At 37.0% G+C, this 24,945-nt stretch overlaps 1 protein-coding gene across 2 annotated transcripts in view; it reads right to left on the bottom strand.

Moving 5' to 3' along the window:
• ARFGEF2 (ARF guanine nucleotide exchange factor 2) overlaps nt 1-24,945 on the bottom strand; it is a 108,460-nt gene that overhangs the window by 36,319 nt on the left and 47,196 nt on the right. For both annotated transcript variants that reach the window (XM_020984169.2, XM_078149862.1), the window contains 12 exons: nt 23,076-23,206; nt 22,295-22,529; nt 21,987-22,086; nt 17,254-17,393; nt 15,137-15,245; nt 14,667-14,865; nt 12,342-12,453; nt 11,605-11,810; nt 10,265-10,349; nt 10,000-10,171; nt 8,632-8,783; nt 651-779 (listed from right to left, as the gene is read on the bottom strand). In XM_020984169.2, the coding sequence (XP_020839828.1) occupies nt 651-779; nt 8,632-8,783; nt 10,000-10,171; nt 10,265-10,349; nt 11,605-11,810; nt 12,342-12,453; nt 14,667-14,865; nt 15,137-15,245; nt 17,254-17,393; nt 21,987-22,086; nt 22,295-22,529; nt 23,076-23,206 (1,770 nt within the window). The remainder of the gene's footprint in view (nt 1-650; nt 780-8,631; nt 8,784-9,999; nt 10,172-10,264; nt 10,350-11,604; nt 11,811-12,341; nt 12,454-14,666; nt 14,866-15,136; nt 15,246-17,253; nt 17,394-21,986; nt 22,087-22,294; nt 22,530-23,075; nt 23,207-24,945) is intronic.

Genomic DNA, 24,945 nt, shown 5'->3' with positions numbered 1-24,945 from the left:
CCAGCTCATTCAGCACATGAGGAAACTGAGATAAACAGGGTTCAGTTCTCCCTGGACTCTGTATTCTAATAGGGGATTTTTGGAGTCACAATGTTTTAATCTCTAAGGCATAAACCTGTAACAGTCAAATTTTAGCCACTGTGGCAAGTTAACAGAGGAAATATTTTGGGGTAGGGAACATTTTTCAAATCGAACCTAGGTTGGTATTAAGCCAAATTCTGCTATCCTCCACTACAGTAAGGGTTCTTAACCTGAGGTCTACACGAATTTTTTTTTTAATTCTGATAACTATCATTCAATATTATTGTTTTTCTTTATAATCCTTTATAGTTCACTTGATGCACTCAAAAATCTTACAATGAGAAGGACCCCTAAGCTTTACAAGACCACCAGAGAGGTCCATCACAGAAGCAAGGAAAAGAATCACTGAATGAGATTGTGGTTAGCCAAGAAATTACTGTATAACTACATATGAACCAATCACAAACATAAACACATAAAAACAAGCTAGTCTATGACTCTCGGGGCATGGCTGAGACCGCTAAGGCAATAAAACCATTACAAATATTATTTTACAAATTTTCTGTGATTACAAGTCCCTAGATGTGAAGTCCAGAACCCCCCAGACCTCAAGAGACAGACTTACACACCTGCATTCCAAAGATACAAGCTATCCGGATTGCACATCTTATCCCTTCTAAGCACAGAGAGGCCACTTCAGTCTCATCACAGTTTTGAAGCCCAATGCTATATGCCGCCAACAGAGGAGTCCACACCAGCTGGTGCAAAGAAAAAGGTTATCTTTTAAAGTCATTTCAGTCATGTAACAACAGCCTTTCTAGAATGAGAAATTAGGAATAACCCACCCTTGACCCTCCTTTATTATGAAGGAAAACAATTTAGTAGAAACATCTGAAACCAAGACCATTATAACGATGAATAAAATATACTGCCTTAGTAGATTCCTGTCCCTCTGCTGTGAGGAGTGAGATTTTATTTCAATATGTGTTCTCCAGGTCCATTAACAGTTTTTCAATTACTCAGAGTTTTGCTTCCTTTCAGTGATTTCCCCCCCCACTTATACTTTATGGTCATTGGTATATTGTTACTTTGGTTCTGGGAACCTCTTCTTTTCTCTCTCTACACTATTACATTTAGCGATCTCCTCAACTCCTATGGATTCAAATATCAATTATTTTCAATTCAATTATCAATTATTCAGCTATTATGCTGGTGATTCTCAGATCTATTTGTCCAGCCCTAATCTCCCTCCTGGGTCAGGAGAGAGATCTTGTCTAGTCTAGCGCTGCACCTCAAGATATTAGTCATCTCAAAGTTGGTTATACCTTAGTCTCAATACGTCCAAAACTTAACTGAATATCTCTGCCCCACCTCCCCATCCATCACTCCCCATCCCCTATTCCAAATCATTATCTCTTCCTTATTTTCTTATTTCTATAAAGGAATCCACCATCGTCCCAGTCACTTGGGCATAGTTCCAATATTCCTTTCCCTCCTCTGACAATGGTACCACCCTGCTCTCATGACCTCATTCCTGGACTACTGCAATAGCTTTCTGGTTGGGATCAGTGCCTCAGTTCTTTCTCCACTTCAGTCAGCTGTCAAATTGATCTTCCTCAAGCACGGGTCTGATCATGTCATGTTCCTATTTAATAAATTACACTGCCTTCTATTACTTTTATTTTTTAAGAAATTGCTTTTCATTTTCAGTTCCAAATTCTCTTGGCTCTCATCCCTAACCACTGGGAAGACAAGGAAAACAAAATCCATTACAAATATGTATAGTCATGCAAAATAAATTCTTGCTTTAGCCATGTTGTTTTTTTTTTTAAGCAAGATAAAGAAAAAGAAAAAAATATCTTTCAATCTGTACCCTGAGTTCTTTGAAATTGTGGTGGATTATTGTGTTGATCAGAGTTTTACTAAGTATTTCAAAGTTGATTATTTTTACAATATTGGTATTAGCCTGTGTAAATTGTTTTCCTGGGTCTGTTCACTTTACATCAGATCATATATGCCTTCCTAGGTTTCTTTGAAACCACCCCTTCATCATTTCGTGGATAGCACAATAGTACTCTATCACATTGATATAATTTGTTCAGCCATTCCCCAATTGATGGGCATCCCCTCAGTTTCCAATTCCTTGACACAACAAAAAGAACTGTTATAAATATTTTGGTACATATGGGTCCTTTTACTTTTATTTCTTTGGAGTACAGGCTTCATAGAAGAATTGCTGGATCAAAGGATATGCACAGCTTTTTGGGCATAGTTCCAATAGTGTATTAGCATCCCTATTTTCCCACGTGATTTTCCTTTTCTGTTATTTTAGCCAATCTGATGTGTATAAAGTAGTGTCAGAGTTGTTTTACTTTGCATTTCTCTAATTATTAGTGATTTTGAGTATTTTTTATTCTTACTATTGATAATTTAGATTTCTTTAGTTACTCTGAAATCTGTTCATATCCCCAGGCCATTTATCAGTTAGGGATTACCTCTTATTTTTATAAATCTGGCTCAGTTCAGTATCTATTTAGATATGAGATCTTTATCAGAGCAACCAGAATCAAAGATCCCCCCACCTTCCCTGCTTTTCTTCTAATTTTGGTTGCACTGGCTTCATTTGTACAAAAACCTTTTTAATTTTAGGTAATCAAAATTACTCTCAACTCCTGTGAACCTCTCTATCTCTCATTTCATCATGAACTCTTTCTCTAGCTATATATCTGACAGGCAATTCCTTCCATACTCCATTAACTAGCTTATGACACCAACTTTGATGTCTAAAAAACATACTCCATTTTTTGGAACACAGTGTGAGATGCTGATCTATATATCTAGTGTCTGCCATATGCCTAAGCTTATACTTTCAATTTCTTTTTTGTTTTTAACCTTATTACTATATTAGCATTTCTATACAATACTACATAATAATGGTGACAATGGGTACCCTTGTTTCACTCCTGATCTTACTGGAAAGTCTTCTAGCTTGTTCCCATTACAGATAATGCTTGCTCTTGTTTGTAGATAGTGCCTATCATTTTAAGAAAAGATCCATTTATTCCTATGTTTTCTAGTGTTTTTAACATGAGTGGGTGTTGCATTTTGTCAAAAGCTTTTTTCTCCATCTACTGAGATAATCATATGATTTTATTTTTGTTATGATTAATTTTGCTTGTGGTTTTCCTAATACTGAATCAGCTCTGCATGCTTGGCATAAATCCAGCCTGGTTATACAGTATGATTTTTATGATATATTCTAATTTCTTTGTCAGTATTTTATTTTTAAAATCTGCATTAATATTTATTAGGGAAAATGGGCTATAGTTTTCTTTCTCGGTTTTGACTTTCAATGGTTTTTAAGTATCAAGACCTTATTTGTGTATGAAAGGAACTCCTTTGCATATTTTTTCAAACATTTGTGTAGTACTGGGATTAACTGTTCTTTAAATGTTGCTAGAATTCACTTGTAAATCCATCTGGTCCTGCGTTTTTTTGTCTTTGGAAGTACACGTATAAGTTCATTCAATTTCTTTTTGAAGATAGGATTATTTAAGTATTCTATTTCTTGTTCTATTAATCTGAGCAATTTATATCTTTGTAAAATTTCATCTGTTTTATTTAGATTAGTAGTATCAAACTCAAATAGAAACAAATGCCATGTATTTACTCAAAAAACCACAAATGAACATTATCTATGTTGCATTCTATTTTTAAAAAAATTTTGTTAAACATTTCCCAATTACATTTTAATCTGGTTCAGGCTGTGAGTTTCATATTTCTGATTTAGGTCATATGTTTTAATGGAATACAGTTGGGCAAAATTAATGCCTAATAACCTCTTTTATTTCTTTTTCATTTATTGTAAATTCCCTTTTTCCATTTTGATACTGACAATTTGCTGTTTTGGGTTTTTTTGGGGAGGGGCAGGGTGAGGCAATTGAAGTTAAATGACTTGACCAGGGTCACACAACTAGTAAGTGTCTGAGGCTGAATTTGAACCCAAGTCTTCCTGCCTGACTCCAAGCCCAACAACACTCTGTCCACTGCTCCACCTTGCTGCCCATTATTTAAGTTTTTTTTAAAGACAAATTAGCCGATGGCTTATCTATTTTACTCATTTTTTTTAGAGGTAATTGGGGTTAAGTGACTTGCCCAGGGTCACACAGCTACTAAGTGTCAAGTGTTTGGTCTGAGGCTGGATTTCCTCCTGATTTCAGGGCCGGTGCTCCAACCACTGCGCCACCTACCTTCTCCTATTTTACTGATTTTTAAAAACCAGCTCCTAGTTTTATTAGTTCAATGGTTTACTTCCAGTTTTGTTAATCTCTTCTTTGATTACCGAGATTTATATTTTGGTGTTTAATTGGGGTTTTTTAATTTGTTGGTTTTCCAAGGTTTTTTAGTCACACATCCAATTCACAGATCTGTTCTTTCTTTTACTGGTGTAAGTGTTTAAAGACAAAGTTTTCCCCTAACTACTGCTTTGGCTACATCTCACAAATTTTGTTATATTGTCTCATTGTTGTCATTATCTTTAATAATTACTGTTTTTATGATTTGTTCTTTGACCCACTAATTTAGTATTTTCATTTCCAATTAATTTTTCATCTATGCTTCAAAAGTCCTTTGTTGAATTTGTTTAGCACAGCACCTTCCACATATTAGGGACTTAATAAGTATCTACTGATTGAATGTAATTTTTATTGCAACATGGTCAGAAAAAGAGGAATTTAATATTTCTACTTTTCTGCATTGTTTTGAGATTTTTATGACCTAATATATAATCAATTTTTGTGAAGATGCCATACCAGTTAAAAAACAGGCATACATCCTTCTGTTCTCATTTAATATTCTTCAGGGGTCTATCAGACTACTTTTGTAAAATTCTAACCTCAGAGTTACATTTCTAGAACTTGTTTCTGTGCTAAAAACTCAGCTATACCCTCTGTTTGCTTGTAAACACTCCTGTCTGCTCTGGAACTATAATCTGAACTGGGTAACCAGCAACAGAGCTCTCAGATGGCATCCAATCCTGCTCCCAATACTTGTTCAGGGATCCTCTGGGATCTTGTCCTGATGTTCTGTCTTACTGCCCATTCTGTCCCTGACGCCACCACACTAAGCTACTGGCCCTTCCCTACTCCAGTGTCTGCGAACATCTTTATCTGTATTCCTAAGCTACCCTGGGCTGAAAAAATGATTCCCTGTGACTTTTTCTTGGCTTTCCTGATCAGAATTTGGTCTAGTACCTATTTAGGTTTTTGTGAAGGAGGTGTACTAGGTGAGGGAGGCAAAAATGCCTCCTCTTACTCTTCCATAGTGACTCTACCCCTCCTTCCTATTACTTCTGGGATTAAATAAAAATACTGTGGTTTTTAAAAGTCTTTTACAACCTGGTTCCTTCCTAATTTTTCAATCTTACACTTTACTCCCCTCTATGTATTCTATAATCCAGAGATATGAATCTCCTTGCTATTTCTCAAATGAGACACTCCCTCTTTCAATTCTCAGCATTTTCACTGGCTGGCCTCTGTCTTTCTTATTTCTGGGTCCTGAATTAATCGATTTCCTTCAAGTTTCAGTTAAAGTGCCATTTTCTGCAAGAAGCCTTTCCCAGTGCTCCTTAATCACTGTGCCTTCCCCTCTAAGATTATTTCCAATTTATCCTATAAATATCTTCTTTGCATGTTGTCTCTCCAATTAGATTGTGACCTCCTTTAGAGCACGGAATGTTGTTTTAAAAAAAATTTTTTTTAAATCCCCAGCGCCTAGCAGGCACTTGCTAAACGTCTGACTAATAAATGTTGACTGACTTGACTGTTTACTGGATGCTCAATGAGTTCGTACAAATTTTCTCATGTTTCTCTGAATTCTTTATGTTCATCATTTCTTACTGTATAAAACTGGTATTGTTATCCCCCATTTAGAAGTAATCTCTCCCTTATGAACTCAAAGCATTTTATATTTATCATGAATTTCCACATTCTTTTTGGCATATTTATTTGGTATACTTCTCATTTTCCTATACTAGTTGTTGAGGGGTAGGGGACTATTTGTTAATTTCTTTAATGACTCTCAGTACCCCGGATAGGGTCATCCATCTAAAAGGTGGTCAATAAGTACTTATAAACTCACCTGTGACAAGGTATAAACACTCCACCATTTTTTATCATTAAAAAGCAGTCGATCTTCATTTTACAGTGCTTGCTTCTCAGTGCTCTACGTCTGAACCAAACATCTATCCCCAATCAGATCATGCTCTCTTTAATTTCTATGCATTCATATAAGCCATTCCCCATGCTTGGAAAAGATGGTCTGTCTAGCTCTTGATCCCTTGCTTGGCTCAGGTCCAAGATACCTTCCTTGGTCCTACCAGTTAAAGGTGATCCATATCATGACACCTAATCCCTTATGCCTCTCTGTTTGACCTCTTCTGTACATTTCATTATTTCCTAGAGTCATACATATCTGTACTTTTATTTATTTCAAGGGTTGCAATGGACAAAAAAATTTCAGTCTTTTGATGCTAAGTTCTCTTTATTCAGCTAAGCTAGTTCCTCAGACAGCAGATACATAGTCACTGGGCCTATTCTCAAAATCTTTACAACTTTCTTGAACCTGTGAAAACATGTGCTCTACTATCATAGTTTTTGAGAAACTAAGGTCACTTTCATATCAGAATAAAGCATCATATCAGAATGACAGCATCCTGTTAGTGGAGGAAGTAGCTGTAACAAAGAATCCCCAGATCAAGAGTATTATAATTATTTGCAAATATAACTCATTTTCCTCCTTCAACCTCCTCCCATAAAATACTAATCCCCTTGAAAGTACCTCATTTCATCTCTGGATCTCCAGCACCTGATACAATAACTTGCACAAGGCAGATGCTTAACATATGTTGAATAGATTCAATAAGAATTTAATAAGCACTTACAATGTGCCAGGCACTATACTAGGCAGAAGGGACACAAATACAAAGAATAAGATGATCCCTACTCTCAAGGAGCTTTCATTCTATTTGGAGAGAAAAATATGTATACGTAAATATAGAGAATATATGCAAATAAATGTAAAGTAGTTTGGTAGGGAGGGAACACCTGGAAGGGGGAAAGTCAGGAACAAGTTCATAGAGGGCAATGCTGGAGCTGGGGGGTCTAGCGGAGAGGACATTCCAAGCCTAGGAGACAAACCATGCAAAAGTATGGAGATAAATGTAGTGCTGACTATGAAAAGTGGAAAGAGGCTAGCTTGGCCTGATTACAGAGCACAGGAGAGGAATTTATACACAATGAAGTTAGAAAAGATAGCCTGGGGCCAGGCTGTGAAGGACTTTAAAAGCAAAGAGAGGAAGCATTTCTACTCTGTCCTACAGACAATACACAATACAGAGCCCCTGGAGTTTGGATGGTGACGTGTGTCCGAGCTGTGCTTAAGGGAAATCATTTTGGGAACAGTGTTTAGGATGGATTAGACTAAAGAGAAACCTGAGGAAAGGAGGCCAATTAAAAAGCTGTTATAATTATAATAATATAGGTGAGAGGTTACAAGGGCCTGAACTAAGGGGAAGAAGTCAAATGTGAGAGATGTTACAGAGGTCAAAATGAGCAATGTTTAGCAACTGACTGGAGAGTGTGGAGAGAGGAGAGTGAGAAGCCGAGGACAACAGGGAGATTGGAATGGCGGTCCCTTTGAGAGGGAAGTTCAGAGGAAGGAAAGGGCTTTTGGGGGAAAAGATGATGAATTCTGTTTCGGATAAGATGAATGTGAGGTGTCTCCAGGACGTCCAGTGTGTCCAACAGACGTTAATGATAGGGGATGAACTCAGGAGAGAAAAGTCTACCTGGCTACATACACCCACATACATATACAAATGTGTGTCTGATTCATCTACATAGAAATGATAATTAAATGATGGCAGCTGATGACATCACTAAGGGAGAGTGAAGAAGAGGAGAAGAGAGCTCAGAACAGAGTTCTGGGAGTGTTATGGAAAGAAGCTGTGAGCAGTCAGACAAGTAAAAGGGGAACTAGAAGAGCACAGGATCATGAAAACCCAAAGGTGACAGCAGATACAGGAGAAGAGCAAGACTAACAATGTTAAATGCCCAGACAGATGGAGAAGGAAGAAGACTGAGAAAGGCCCCTGTATTTGGCAATTAAGAGGCCAGTAGTAACTGTGGAAAGAGAAGTTTCAGCTGTGTGATAAAGAAAGTCAAACTGCAAAAGACTGAGGAGTGAGAGGAGAGGAAGTAGAAGCAATGAGTACAGATAGTTTTTTTTCTTTTCTGAGAAAGAAGAGAGATATAGGATTAGGGACTAAGGTGATGGCAGATTCAAGTGACTGCTTTTTAAGGATGCGGGACTGGGCATGTTTGTAGCAGTAGGGAAAGAAGCAGCCAACAAGGAAAGGTTGAAGACTAGAGAACTGAATTAAATTAAATCAAGTCATTCCAAGTCCTGTACAGAAAAAATTATAGAGCCTTAGTCTTCCTCTTTAGGGGATTACTATCTTCTCATAATTTTTAACCTGCCTGATCATATCCTCGCTTCCAAATTCCTAAGTGATGCACAATCCTTCCTTGCTTAGCTTCTCAATGGACTTACCTTGAACATGGGCCTGACATGGTCCAGGTGTGTGGCACTTGTGAAAGGTGCTTTGGCATGACTCACAGCTTCCATCAAAGCTTTAGCAGTTTTGGCCATTTGTTCCATTTCCAAATTGTAAAGTAATCTCCTTTGTTTTTCACTGGCTACATCTGTGAAGATACACAGCAACAGGAGATTAATGTGTTCCCCAACTGACAAATGACCAAAGAATATAAACAGGCAGTTTTCAAAGAAAGAAATCAAAGCTATTGACAGCTATATGAAAAAAAAAGCTCCAAATCATTAGAAATTAGAGTAAAGCAACTCTGAAGTTGTATCTCAAATCCACAAGACTGGCAAAGATGACAAAAATTGAAAATGACACGCTGAAGGGACTTTGAGAAAACAGGTACATTAATGCATTGTTAGTGGAGCCAGCCATGGATCTGGGACCTATAGAAAGTAATTTGCAAATATACCCAGGTGGTCAAACACTATGTCCTTTAACCCAGCAAAATCACTACTAGGCACACACCCCAGAGAGATCAAAGAAAAATAGGATCCATACATAAAAAAAATTTGTAGTAGCTCTTTTTGAAGTGGTAAAGAAGGCTCATCAACTGAGGAATGGCCAAACAAATTATGGTATATGAATGTAATGTAATTTTATTGCACTCTAAGAAATGATGAAAGAGAGAATTTCAGAGAATCCTGGGTAGTATGAACTGATGTTCAGTGAATGAACAGAACCAAGAGAGCAGCTGAAGACCAACAACTCTGAGAGATTTAAGAATGAACGAAGCAATAACCAAGGACAATTCCAGAGGATACATGAAGAACCATGTTCCCTGACTCAAAATGTAGAATGTGACATACATTTTTAGTCAAGACCAATGTGGGAATTTGTTTTGTTTGACTTGGATTGTTTATTTTAAAAGTTTTTCTTTTTCTTTTTTCTTTTTCAATTTGGGAATAGGTGGTGAGGAGAGAAAATAAATACTTGTCAATTAAGGGGGGAAAAAAGATGAATCAATGGTCCACTGACTGGATTCTGGACCTTCCAAGAGGTAGAGTCAACCTGAAATTTGAGGGAAAGTTTTGAGTAAGAAACTAGGATTCTTTCTTTTCCTGTTTGGACTCCATTCAATAGTGTAATTTAATCCATAAACTTAGAACTGCTTTAAATTACTTCTGGTTGCTAATATCAAATCTGTCCTCAAAATACTATTATGAAAGAATTAGCATAATAACAATAATTATTTTAACATCAGATTTTCTATGGAAATGTATGGATATGGAAAATCACAATCTATAAAGCAGGCATTTATTTTTGCATTCTGAGAAAAATCAAAGCTGCGCGTGACAAAAATTTGCTCTTAGGCTTACTCTGCTTGTTAGATTTAGTAGCAATTGTGTGCTCTTTTGTCTCTTTCATTGCGATTTTTTTCCCTTCTATCTCTTCATAAATGGTGGAGAGGTATTCCTCTGGCAGATCTTTACTGTCATTGATGCCTCGATTCATTTTAATATATTGTTCTTTTGTCATTTTATTCTTTACCTGAAAAGAAAAGTTTTTAAAATTACTTTAAAAATGTGATAGTCCGATAAAAATTATACTCTACAAGATGAAAAGTATTAGCAAGTACTTTACCTGAGGACTGTGTAAATCTGTTGTGAGCATAATAATTGAATAAGCCAAGACATAAGCAGTGTCAGCACTAGCAAACATAGTTTGCCTGGAAGAAAAGATTAGAGACTTTAAGAATATCATTCATACTTGAGAAAAATCAGGCTGACTGCTTCATCTAACAGCAAATTAGTCAGAAATTTTACTATCTTTCCATCACTATTTAACATTTATTAAAGATGATGCATAGTATATAAGGTGCTGAATAAGCATAAGTATCAAAGTCTGGAATACTTTTTCTGAATAAAGCAGTTTACAATTAAACTACTCAGACTTTCTAATTCATTCAATCCATACACTATCCAACACAATCCATACACTATTCAACAATAAGAATGCAAGGGTAAAATTGAAAAAAATTCAACTTTCTTACTTAGTTTCAGCAAGTTCTTTGGAAATACTTAGCAAGTATTTTAGACTGAAGCAAAGCAATAGAGAATATATAATTTGAAAGAGTTAAGAAAATCTTTGGTTATTAAAATACTGAGGCTTACTAAAGTACCAAATTAATTAATAAAAGGCTCTATTGTATAATTTTAAGTCTGGGCCACAAATTTGCTGATTAAGGCACAGGCAGGGTCTTACTACCCACATGGGATATGTACTAAGAATGCAGGCACGTGAAATCTTTGAAGCAAATCAAGATTTCCACTAGGTTCAAATGACCTGACTGTTGTTGACTTTGCTGACTAGCTATTTCACAAGTACGGTTTTTCCAAATATTCAGCAGGTAATGGTAGCTTAAAATAAAAAGTGTGTATTTGGTATCATGATGGAAAGTAGCTATCAAAATGTTTCCACTGCATGTTTTCCACAGAGTTTTGACACATTTAGACACTCTTAAGAATTTAATACATGCCACACACATCTGTGAGAAAGAAAGTCTAGTCTACCTTGCCCCATGTATGAATATCATGAGAAATGATCATCTGGTATCTGCTTGAATAGCTCTGTTGATGACGAGATTGCTACCTCATAAGAAAGCCCTTTCCATTTCTGCAAGGCACTAGTTGGTTACAAAGTTCTTATGTTGAGCCAAGATTTGCTTTACATTAATTGCCAATCAGCACATAAAAGGAAAGAAAAATAAAAGTCCAAATAGCTTCCCAGATATTAATCAGGGAGCTAAAAATTTTCCTATTCTAGATACAATAAAAAATGGCCATTTCTCCTACCCATGGCTCTTAGGCATTGTCATTCAGCACAGATCTAGAAACATTAAGTCTATCTCCCTGCCCAAGAGGAAAATGAAAGAGACAAAGCCAAACAGAAAACTGCTTTAGAAAGTAGGTAATGGCTGTTACCCTTGGTTGCATTCAAGATATCTTGCAGCAAACTTCTCCATTAACCTATCAATCTTCTGAGCTTCACCAGGTAAGCGGAAACCTTCAAGAAATATTCGTAAAGCTGAGACAAAATCTTTCCCACAGAAATCAAGCTGATCCACGTAGGCATACATCACCTCCTTGTTGAGTCTGGTGCTCTCTCCCAGGAAGTCTCCTACTTGGGTCTGAAAGAAACATCCCACCAATGGACTCAGGAGTGAAATCTTAATTCAGAGGAGAGGCTAAGTGAAAGGGGCGCAGCACAGTCATCAAATTAGTGCTGACCCCTTCACAACTACTACTCATGCCCAATATTTGGAGGTCTGGTGTGGTATGTGAGCGATTGAGGACAGAATGGGCATATATAGCAGACAGAGGAAGAAGAGACACACCAAAAAAAGGAACATTAATCCTAGAAGGTCCAGAATGAGAAATAGTTAAGAGTTGCCCAAACCTTTGCAGCACAGACTAATTCTAGTCTCTCAACAACATGCTCCGATTTAACAACTTCTCTTATCTTTGACTCTCTCCCTAGAATGGTGCTCTCAAAAACTGCTCCCATCAGAAAGCTTGTGCTACAAAAGGCATGTATGTATATCATTGTGTTTTAATCATGTATATGGACAGTCAAGTCACCCTTTGCTGGGCCATTAATACTCTCTGAGCTTTCAGGAATCTCTTGTCTGAGTCTACAAAAAGGAAATGTGAAATTTTACAGAATCCAGGCGTTCTTCTTGGTGCAGAAACTGTGCAATATCTTCCACTGGAGTTCCAAGCATGCCCTGCTCCTGCAGATACTGGATGCCCCGCTTTGGCTTTTTGTTGAACCTAATCAAGGAATAAGGTAGCATCAGATGAATTCTGTGTAGATTTTTAAAAAATCTTCCTGCTCATCATTTTTTATAGCACAATAGTATTTCATTACATATTTCTTTTTTTTGGTGAGGCAACTGGGGTTAAGTGACTTGCCCAGAGTCACAAAGCTCATAAGTGTTATGTGTCTGAGGTCAGATTTGATCTCAGGTCCTCCTGACTCCAGGGCTGCTGCTCTACACACTGTGCCACCTAGCTGCCCTTATTTCATTACATTTTTATACAAAAACTTGTTCATCCATTTCCCACTTAATGGGCACCTCTTCAATTTCCAATTCTTTGCCTCCACAAAAAGAGCTGCTATAAATATTTTTGTACATGTAGGTCCTTTTCTTGTATTTATGATCTCATTTGGATATAGACCTAGTAGTGGTATTGCTGGATCAAAGGGTATACATAGTTTGATTGACCTTTGGGTATAATTCCAAATTTCTCTCCAGAATGGTTAGATCAGTTCACAATTTCACCAATAATGCATTAGTGCCCTCATTTTCCCATATCCTCTCCAACATTTATCATTTTCCTTTTCTGCTACATAAGGTACAGCAAATGATTTCTTGAACAGGTTGTTTATTTCTGAAATGTCTGAAGGACTGAAAAGGTGATGCCCACTTAGTAGTAGCAAATTATGATGGAACACACGAAGGAAAACTCAAACAAGACATTCCTGAAAGTTCAAAAAGCTGCCACAAATTGGCTATTTCAGTCTACAGATAAAAGTCACAGACTCCACTGTGCTTTTTTTCTGGGCTTATGCTTTTGCCTCCCTTACTATCCCCCTTTTAACTGTACTAAAAGAACTTTTTTTCTACGAACCTGACTTTTCAGGTTTACTGTGATCTGCCATGCTTCCTTTTATTTTGGTATTTATCAATCTTCCTGGAGGTATAACATCCAATCCCTCCTTGTCTGATTTTGCAAAATATCCTCCTCATCTGACTATTGTCAAGGGTGTAGTCTTTGTCAGAGAACAAATCACATTACTTTATTCTAGCAAAAATCCTGTCTAAGCCACAAAAAAGAGATCATGTCTTGTTCAGCAGACCAACACTTTCCAAAGCAAGCAAAAACTCTTGTGACTGGGTCATTTCTGATGGCTTATCTCAATACAGTAGGAGTAAATCACAGGTATCTAAAAGCACAATAACATACATGCAAGGCAGAATAAAAGAATGTGGGGGAAAGGGCAAGTGGTACAATACTGTCTCAGTAATAGCCAGTTTGTGAACTGACTGCTACGTGGTATCCAATAATCAAGTGCTACAATAATTGTAATTCTCTTGGTTTCTTGGGTAATTAGGATAAATTGAAAGGCCATACTGAGTAAAGGTTTTGCCCAGTTAAGTCTAATGGGCGTGAAAAGAATTTAGTCTAAACAAGGTAATTTGAGTGTCTTGGTAGCCTTAAGAATAACTTTTTCTTTCTTTTCTTTTTCTTCCTTCCTTCTCTCTCTCTCTCTCTCTCTCTCTCTCTCTCTCTCTCTCTCTCTCTCTTTCTGCATTTGGGATTAAGTGACTTGCCCAGGGTCACACAGCTAATGAGTGTTCTGTGTCCGAGGCCACATTTGAACTCAGATCCTCCTGACTCCAGGGCCGATGCTCGATCCACTGTGCCATCTAGCTGCCCCTAAGAATAACTTTCTCCCATTTCCATCTATCAGGATCTTGCTCATTCTTCAGAATCCAGATCAAATATCATTTCCTGAATGAATGCTTTCCTAAACCCCTGCTAGAAGACAATCTCATACATCCCCTAAAGCCACAGGATTTCGTTTCTCCTTTAGTACTTTGCCTTATATCAAGCTACTTTATGCACAGCTGAGGTTTTCCTATTAGAATATAAGCTCTCTTCAGGCAGGGATTATGTCTATATTTATTTTTGTATCCCCTTCACCACAAAAAATGCTTAGAACAGTGCTATGCACATATTGGGAACACAAACCAACAAATGCTGAATAGATGAACCGTGTGAATTCAGTTTAGAAAAACAAAGATAGGAAAAATGTGTGTATTATTTAATTTGGAGGAGGAAAAAAGGATTTTGCCTTAACTCTTGGTATTATTTACCTCTTCTTTAAGTGTACAGCAACACCCATTGACCAATGTTACTTTTAGACAACAGTAGCAACCTGATGAGCATAAAGGAAGCATGTCAGGGGCCACACTCACAGTTCTATTCCATGTTCGATGATTTCCTTTTGTTGCTTGATAACCTCAAACTGCTCGGGGTCATCTGGGACAGAGGTCTGGGTACCAACACTTCCAATCCCTGAGGACACAGTGGAGTCCAGGGAGCTTACACTACTCCTCCTCCTGATGTCAAGACCTTTGGGCTCTCCCAGGTCTTGATCTGTTGGTCTCTCCTGGCCTGTAATTAAACAAAAGAGCACAATTAATGTAAAGAGTTAAAAGGACACAAAACAACAATGAAACTAAGACAGTAGATTCCAATGTTCTTTTCACTCATCTCCTCCATTTTTTGACACATACATATGGCCAAGTTTTACTTATCTTTGAGGCAAGAGCTACAAACTAAGGTTTCTAGTGTAATTCTATAGTCTACATCACAAAAAAAAGTTTCTGGCTCATCTTAAACATTTCTGATGAGTAGTAGAAAGAAACAAAAACAAGACTCTCACCAAGACTTGTTTGATGGTTGGGGTTCACATACAGGTCTTTACTCCACTCCACCATGCATTTGAGTATAGACACTAAACATTCAAGGCCTTTCTTCCTCAGACTTAATTCCTAAGTGAGAAAAGAGATACAGGATTCATATCCAGGATAAAACTGAGTCACAAAACTTTACAGAGATATAAGGGAACACTGAGGTCATCTAGTCCAAATGCCTCAATTTACAGAGCAAGAAATGGAGCTCTAGGAAAGAAAAATGAAGCTGAGGCAGACACTGTTTGGAAAACCTGAGATGACACTGGATATGAATACTTCTATATTCCAAAAAAGACAAAAACAAGGGAAATGTTAACTAATGATATATTGTGGATGTTTTTAGGAGGAAACTGTTAAAATTCTTATAAAGTATATATTACATATATCTTAGCATCAGAATCCTAGAAAGAATATTTATCTAAAGTCAAGAACTGTAGAAGTTGAATGAATCATCTTGAGAGTTAAAAAGTTTCTTGTCACGTACTCCACATGTTGGCCTAGTAGGTTATACTCTTTATGTTTTAAATATCCACAAATATAGTTAAATAGATCCTGCATCATTCTACATTTTAAAAAAAAAGAACCAGGGACATTTCCTACAGAAATGAATATCGACTATAGAGAATTTATAAGGACTAGAAAATAAAATAAGCCTTTGACACCTAAAGAAAGTTTTTATGACTTCCTGTAGCTAATAGAATCATAGCTGTTAGAATATGAGAACCTTGTTTGGTAAGTGAAAGTGAGGGAATAGACTGATAGCCAGAGTGCTATATTATTACCCACAAAATATTTAAATACCCAAGAGAACCCCTCCTTTCCCCCATCCCCAACCACCAGGCACCAGGTAGATCATTTATCAAGGGATCATATAAAGACATGGACAAGAACTGCACGTGATAAGAAAGCAAGGATAGGTTATGATCTGTGAATGGGGGAAATGACTACAGCAATGACACCATGAAAACCTTGAAAATTGAGTCAAAGTAGTCATACTCAATGATAAAAGGATGGTGTGCATTTCTATCACATTCTGCATTTACAAATAAAGCATTAAACTGGTTTGTAGCAGTAAACCACTAGACATAGTCTTTGAAGGCCCCATCTTCACTAGCATCTAGCAAGGTAAACTGTATATGATAGGTTCTGAATGTGTGTTTACTGAGTAAATGATTACACAAGGCATCCTGACTCTTAAGTTCAAATGGAAAACACTGTGAGGGCCCAGATCCAAGTGCAGAAAAGAAACAGAATGAAGGCACCTTTATTGGAAGTCTAAAATTCTGACTTACTTTGATAAATCCATGATCATTTTAGCATCTGATCATAAATGTATAGCACAAATACTCTGGACTCAAAAGTTAATGAAAAATCAAAGTTTGCTAGAGAATGCACAAGAAGGACAGTCACTAGTGAAAAATAGTAGCAAAGAATTATTTAATGAACTGAGAATCTTCAGTATTGGGAAAAAAAAAGCCTAATAGAGGCTGGCAGTTTTTCAAAAGTAGAGTAATCAAGGTTCTGATCCCAGTTCTTCTATCTTGTAAGTAAAACTCACTTTCTTGCTTTTTTTAACTCTTACAAGTGGTAGTATGGCAGCAGACAAAGATAGTCACTAGAGTGCCATTTAAAAAGTCAGTCCAACAGCATCCTTGTACATGGGTTATAATGTGCTGGGTCCTGAACTTGCAAAGATTTTGCCACATATTCAATTTGTATTCACTGGAAGCAATTAAATACTTAGCAAAACACTAATAAATAATGACATTAAGTTATTTATTAAAATAATAAGACTAGCTTCTTTACTTAAACATAAATTTTTGCTCTTTTGTTTTTACTTAGCCTAAATTTTCATTTGTATCCTTCTGACACCTCCAGGTGTCAGAAAAATCCCCCTCAAAGAGAAGAGACTGATTTCTAATCTAACCTCTCAAACTATCATGTATGTGGTATGTATTTTAATAATTGTGTAAATCTGTATTGTGTCTATACTGGAAACTGGGATTTAGAGTTTTGAACTATATACCAAACCAGGTGACTCAGAATAGAGAGATCAGGGTTACTTCTTCTTCTCTCTGTGTTTTACCTGCAGAGGTGTCATTCCCAATTCATGTCCACTTCTTCCCTGAGCAATTTTCGACAAATCATTTACAAGGCGCTCAAAAATATTAGCAGCATTCAAATCACAGTCATAGTTGACATAAATATCCACCACACACTGGGCATCTTAAAGGATAAGACATAAAGATTAGGGTTTTTTCTTATAAAGGACAAAGGTGAAAATCCACAACTTTAACATTGAGCTTATTTTAATTTCTTGGAATAAATCTGAATCTGAACTCGTTCTCTATGTACAATTCCTTAGATGATGAAAAAAAGGCAATGGTTCAAAACAAAGTTAGTTCAGCCATTCTGACTCTTCATGACCCCATTTAGGGATTTCTTGGCAAAGATGCTGGAGTGGTTTTGCATTTCCTTCTCCAACTCATTTTACAGATGAGAAATTGAGGCAAACAGATAAGTGACTTGCTCAGGGTCACACAGTTAGCAAGTGTCTGAGGCTAGATGTGAACTCAGGAAGACAAGTCTTCTTAACTCTAGGCCCAGCACTCTATCCACTGTGCCACGTACCCAAAGCCAGTGGGGTATGCACTAAACTATCAGTCAAGAGACAGAAATTCTCATTTCAATCAATCACGAGTTTTTTTTCTTTTCAAAATTTGAATTTCAAATTCTCTCCCTCCCCCCCAACCCTGAGAAGGAAGGCAAGTGATATGATATCAATTATACATGTGAAATCATATAAAACATATTTCCATAGTAGTCATATTTCAAAAAAAAAAAGGAAGCAAAAAGAAAGTGAGCAAATTATACTTCAATTTACACTCTGAGTTCATCACTTCTCTCTCTGGGGGTTAATAGCATTTTTTCATCAAGAGTCTTTTGGAACTATCTTGGATCACTGTACTGATCAGTACTTCAGTTGATCCTCGTTTCAATATTGCTGTTATTGTGCATGTAAATCTTGCTATGTTTTTCTGAAATCACCATTCTTATCATTTCTTATAGTACAACAGTACTCTATCACAATTTTTTGCCACAAGTTCTTAATTCAGCCTTTGATGCCAACTGACGAGTATCCCCTCGATTTCCAATTCTTTGCTACCACAAAAAAAGCTGTTATAAATATTTTTGTACATATAGGTCCTTTTCTTTTGATACTAAACTAGTAGGGTTATGCTGGGTCAAAGGGTATGCATGGTCTTATAGTACTATGGGCATAGTTCCAAATTGTTTTCCAGAGAGTCTGGCCCAAGTCACAACTCTACCAACAGTTCATCAAAGTAACTATTTTTCCCTCATCCCCTCCAGCATTTGACAGGTATGTGGTAGTTCCTCAGAGTGGTTTTAATTTGCACTTCTCTAATCAATAGTGATTAGCAATTTAGTTTTTTTCATAAGAAAAAGACGAGCTTTGATTTCTTCTGAAAACTACCTGTTCATATCCTTTGGTCATTCATCAACTGGGAAGAGGCTCTTACTATTATAAATTTGACTCAGTTGTATACTCAGTATATATCTGAGAAATGAATTTTTTATTTGAGAAATCTGCTGTAAAATTTTTTTGATATTACTTCATTGGCTATGGTATTTTTTAGCAAGCTGTAGTTTTCCTGAACATCTCTTTTAATTGGGTCTATTTTTGCTTTATCTGAGATGACTGCTATCCCTGCCTTTTTTACTTCAACTGAAGAGTAACAGATTCTGTTTCAGCCCTTTCTTTTAACTCTGTGTCTTTCTGTTTCAAGTGTGTCTCTTGTAAACAATATATTATTGAATTCTGGTTTCTAATTCATCTGCTTCCATTTTCTGCGTAAGCGCATCTCATTCACATTCACAGTTAAGATTAAGTTAACTGTGTATTTCTCTCCATCCCATTATTTTCTTTCTTTTTTGATCCTGTCCCTCCTCAAAACCCTATTTTGCTTCTAACCACTGCCTCCCTTTTTACACCCTTTCCTTTGTCATCTCTCCTTTATCACCCCCCCTTGTCTTTTCTCTTTTCCCCCTCCCCTCCTATTTCCCCATTGGGTAAGTTACATTTCTACACACAACTGAGTATATATAAACACACACACACAGAGTCTTCCTTCTTTGCATTAATTTCAATGAGTAAAGTTCAAAAATTACCTGCCACCCATTTTCCCTTTTGTAAAAGCTCTTTCTTGAGCGCACTGTCTTTTATGTGATAAATTTCCCCATTTTAGCTCTCTGTCTTCCCACTTTTCCCAGTGCATCTCTTTCTCCCCTCCTCCCCATCTTTATTATTTTTGAAGATAATTCCAACATAATCAACTCACACCCACACTCTCTATGTACATACACTCCTTTAAACTGCCCTAATAATGATAAAATTCTTAGGAATTACATATATCATCTTTCCATATAGGGAAGTAAACCGTTTTAACTTTACTGAATCTCTTCTTGAGTCCTTTCACGTTTAACTTTGAGTCTTCAGTCTTCTGTTTAAATGTCAAATTTTCTATTCAGCTTTGGCCTTTTCATCAAGAATGGTTGAAATTCCTCTATTTCATTAAATATCCATTTTTTTCCCTAGAAGGATTGTATTCAATTTTGCTGGGTAGGTTAATCTTGGTTGCAATCCTAGCTCCTTTGCCTTCCATTATTCTTTTAATGTGGAAGCTGCTAAGTCTTGTGTGATCCTGACTGTCTCCACAATATCTGAATTGTTTCTGGCTGCCTGAAGTATTTCCTCTTTGACCTGAGAGCTCTGGAACTTGGCTATACTATTCTTGGGAGTTTTCATTTTGGAAACTCTTTCAGGAGGTGATTGGTAGATTCTTTTAATTTCTATTTTTCCCTCTGGATCTAAACTACCAACGCAGTTTTTCTTGATTATTTTCTTGATAATTTCTTGAAATACTGATGTCTAGGCTTTTTCCAGGTCAGTTATTTTTCCAATGAGATAGTTCATATTTTCTTTTATTTTTTTCATTCTTTTGACTTGTTTTATTGTTTTGATGTCTCGTGGAGTCATTAGCTTCCATTTGCCCAATGCTAATTTTTAAGGAATTATTTTCTTTAGTAAGATTTTTACACCTCTTTTTCCATCTGGACAATTCTGCTTTTTTTTCCCATTATATTTTCTACCTAAAAATAGACTTTGCCCAGTGCCAGCAAAAGGTTCCCTGTAATCTCCTTCTGAGCAGTTGTGTGAACCCTGCACTGTCTCTGGGCTAAGAGCTCCTAAAGCTGCTGCTGCTACTGTGGCCACTCTTGCTGGGGCCACACGCGGGCTCTGAATACATCTCCACCCCAGTGTTACAGACTTCTTCTGCCTTCCTCTTCATTTTCTTAGGCTGGAAAAATATCTCATCCCAACTTTTTATTCCTCTAATATGCCAGGCACTGAACTTGTAGTTGGAATACAAAGACAAAAGCAAAACACATCCTTATTCTCAAGGAGCTAAAAAGCAAGACAACAAGCACAAGAAGACATGAAACACATACAAAGACAGTCAAGAAGTGAGTCTGGAGAAGAAGATACTAGTTGCAGTAAGGCCTCATACATTCGAGCTAATTCTTTTTTTTGTTTGTTTGTTTGTTTCTTTTATAGTGAGGCCACTGGGTTAAGTGACTTGCCCAGGTTATACAACTAGTAAGTGTGAAGTGTGGAGGCTGAATCTGAACTCAGGTCCTCCTGACTCCAAGGCTGGAGCTCTATCCACTGTGCTGTTCCCATCTGAGCTAATTCTTGATTTCAAGAGATGGAGGGAGGAGAGAATGATCCCACAGATAGGGGACAGTTAGTGTAAAACCACATATATACATGGAAAAGCATAAGTCAGAAATAGCAAGAAGGCCAGTATGGCTAGAAGACAGAATTGTGTAAAAGAAAGTAATGTAAAGGAAGATTGGAAAAAAGCAAGTTAAGAGGAAAAGCTTGTGAGGAGCATCAAATGCCAAAACCGGCATTTAAACTGAACGCCTGTAGTACTAGGGAGTTACTCCCATTTACTAAGTAAGGAGGTGACATATTAAAGATTTGCGCTTTAGGAAAAATCACTTTTGGCAGATAATAGTGAGAAGAGATTTGAGGCAGGAAAATCAATTAAGACACTACTGTAATAGCCTGGGGGAAAGGTGATAATGGGTTGAAGTAGGATGGTGGTTGCGTGAATAGAGCATAAAGCAAAGGGGATGTATGAGACATATCGTCGATATCAAAACACAAAAAGGTTTGGTAATTGATTGGCTATGTGGGGTGAGTGAGAGTGAGGAGTCAAGTGTGGCTCTGGGGTCGTGCATATGAGTGATTAGAATGATGGTTTTCAACTTGATGAAAATATGGAAGTGATACCATCCATAACTGGATGATTTCAGGCAACTCCTTTAACCTATGTAAGCCCCAATTTCCTCATTCATAAAGTGCATAAGGGAAACTTCTGTTTTATCTACTTCAAAAAGTGGTAGTTTGAATGAGGTATAGTTTGTGAGAGTTTTACTAATCTAAAATATAGTACAACTCAAAGCTATTTACACACTGAAGAAAACAAGTTCACTTAAAAGGAAATACCTCCTCCAGGTCTCTCACCACGCTTTGTACCTCACTAAAGCCATCCCACTCTTTTGATCTACAGTAGCTGTACAGCAGCATTAGAGACAAGTCATATTTTGTCTCTGCCAAACAGTGATCTCCATAAAGGGAGAGGCAGCTTTACTGATTAGTGCAGTTACCCCAGTACCTAGCACAGAAATCATAGCGGATGTTTGATAAATGATAGCTGAATGAAATACCTGCACAAATCCTAGTCAGAGTCTGAATAACCATCCATTTGTGCTCAAAAGAACTTGTTGATGTTTCTAAAATGTTCAAGAAAATCTCTTTGAAAAATACCTGTATGAATGAAAACCAAAAGAAAAGCATTTAATAACAAGTAATAATTCAACACTCTGTATAATTCTACCCCCAAAAGACTCTTTCTTCTTCTGGAAATACAAAGTTCCTTCCAAATAGTCCTGGTTTTTAAGGCCCTAGTTTCTAATTGTGACATGAGCAGTTCAAACGCTATCAACTAATTAAACACAAAATTAAATGACTATACCTCAATCTGCATTTTCAAATGTGTCTTAAAGTTTGAAAGAAGCGTGAGAAAAATGGCAAGAGACAGCTCAAAAACATCAGGCACTGAAGAAACTCCATTTTTGGATAATGCAACACAGAGGTATTGCTTGATTGCATTGATGAACATTTCATGGGTCCTGAAGACAGGGCCAGCATTTTGCAACACTGAGAGAAGCAGCTGAAGGGAAACCACCTTTGAACGTAGCTCATGAGATCTGAAGAAAAAAACAAAATGTAGTCTTTAAAATATGGTTGCTCCTTAACTCCTTCTAACAAAAATATTTATTTGCCCTCTATGTCACTGAGGGTATCTTTAATTCAGCAGTCAGGAAGTTATGAGTTGGGCTTGATCCCTGACTTACTGTGCAACCTTGAGGCATAGTGAGGTAAAGCAGATCTAGTCTTGAGTATAGCTGCCTTCCCACCTACCAGCTAGAAAAATCTAAATGAAAAGCCCTCTTCATCAACACGATCAGCTCTGCTCTTCACTGGAGGAATCAAGTACCTTTCTTTAAAAAATTCTGAGAAAGTTTAGCTTCACTAGTTGTAGAAAAGGATAAGACTAAAGGCTCAAATATGAAGCCATAAGGAAATACTACAATAATTATAAAATGGTTCATAAACTGAAGACTTGGTGCTGAAATTTCCTGTGCAAGAAGCATCAAAATAGGATGACTGTTGCTTAATAACTTTCAATGTAGAAAACCATACATTGCTCCTGGAATGTGGTGGAGAAGATACATTCTGATAAACTTTCTTACTTGGGATCTGGGGGTCCTTCACCTAGTGGCTTCATGGAGAGCTTGCAGAGGGACCTGAACACTAGAAAGGCGTCTTTCTGAAGAATGTGAGAAAATTTAGCAGCCACTTGAGGTCCATGTGTATCTGATTCCTAATATTAAAGTAAAAGAAAACAAAAAACAGAATGAAGGCTTTGAAAAAATTGTAAAATTAGCAAATAAATTTACTTATTCAAAAGAGTTGAATACATCAAAGAACTTAATTATGCCCTTGAACTTGGACTTAAAGGGTGGGAGGAGTTACAGCAAGACTGAAAATAAAAACTGTGCTTGGTTCAAAAGTTTGTACCAACAGACTTACTAGCTGAATGACATTGGGCAAGTCATTTTACCCCAACTGTCTCCCCACCCCCACACTTTACTCCCCCCAAAACAGTTTGTACCAACAGGACTAAGCTTATTTTATAAACATAAACACAATCAATTCAGAAATTAGGCAAGGCAAAGCAACACTCCAATAATCTCAGATGTTAAAGCCCCTGGCTGTTTTTCTTAGGCCTTATCTTCCCCTCTAACTTTTAACACCACTGACCTTCCCCCTCATCCTGGATATTTTGTCCTCCCTTGCCTTGTGAGACACTGCTCTTTACTTCCATGTAGCTCCTTTCATTGGGTTATCATTCATCCCCCAGAAGCAAGCCAGAAGAGTTCCCAGGGGACTTTTTCTATCTCAACATTTTCTCCTCTGGTGGTCTCATTGATTTCCATGCATAAATTACTGTCTCTATGCAGTTAATTTCCAAATCCATACATCCAGCTCTAGTCTCTCTTTCCAGATACCCAATCCCATATCACCTGGCTGGTTGGCCATCCTCACCTGGATAACCCACGAATATCTCAAATTCAACATCAATATTTCAAATTCAACAAAGAGAATTATATTCCTTTAAACAGTTTCTCCTCTAAATTTGTCTATTTCTATTGAGAACACACCCATCCTTCTGGCTACCCAAGTTCACAATCTGAGTCACCCTGCAATCTTCCTCCTTCCTCACTTTTCCCATCCTATCAGTTGTCTAGTCTTACTGATATATTGCCATAATCCCTCTCAAATTCATAGGTCAGGTCCTCATCACTTCTCTCTCATGTGTACTGCTGCAAGAAACTATCTCCTTCTTATCTCCAGCACTGCCAGTTCATTCTCCCCAGAGGTGCCAAAGTTCACTCCTTTACTCAAAAATATTCAATGGCTCCCTGCTGGCTCTAGAATAAAGTACAAAAACTATTTATAGCAGCTCTTTTTGTGGTGGCAAAGAATTGGAAATTGAGGGAATGCTTATCAATTGAGGAATGGCTGAACAAGTTGTGGTATATGATTGTAACGGAATACTATTGTGCTACAAGAAATGATGAGCAGGCTCAGAAAAACCTGGAAAGACTAACAAGAACTGATGCTGAGTGAAGTAAGCAGAACCAAGAGAACACTGTACACAGTAACAGCAATATTGTAAGATGATCAACTACAAATGACTTAGCTATTCTCAGCAGTACAATAATTTAACACAATTCCAAAGGACTCATGATGAAAAATGGTATCCACATCCAGAGAAAGAAGTGATGGAGTCTGAATGCAGATCAAAGTATACTATTTTTCACTTTATTTTTTTCGTGTTTTCCCCCCTTTTGGTCTTCTTTCTTAACATGTTTAATATGGACATGTTTTATATGACTGCACATATATTACCTATATAAAATTGATTACCATCTTTGGGGGGGAGGTGAGGGATGGAGAAAATCTGGAGCTCAAAACTTCAAAAAAAAAAAGGTTAAAAATTGTCTTTATATATAATTGGGAAAAAATGAAATACTATTAAAAACAGAATAAAGTACC

The sequence above is a fragment of the Phascolarctos cinereus genome, unplaced genomic scaffold (assembly GCF_003287225.1).
Source record: "Phascolarctos cinereus isolate Bilbo 61053 unplaced genomic scaffold, phaCin_HiC Scaffold_2;HRSCAF=192, whole genome shotgun sequence".
NCBI lineage: Eukaryota > Metazoa > Chordata > Mammalia > Diprotodontia > Phascolarctidae > Phascolarctos > Phascolarctos cinereus.
This window is presented reverse-complemented; position numbering and strand designations above follow the sequence as displayed.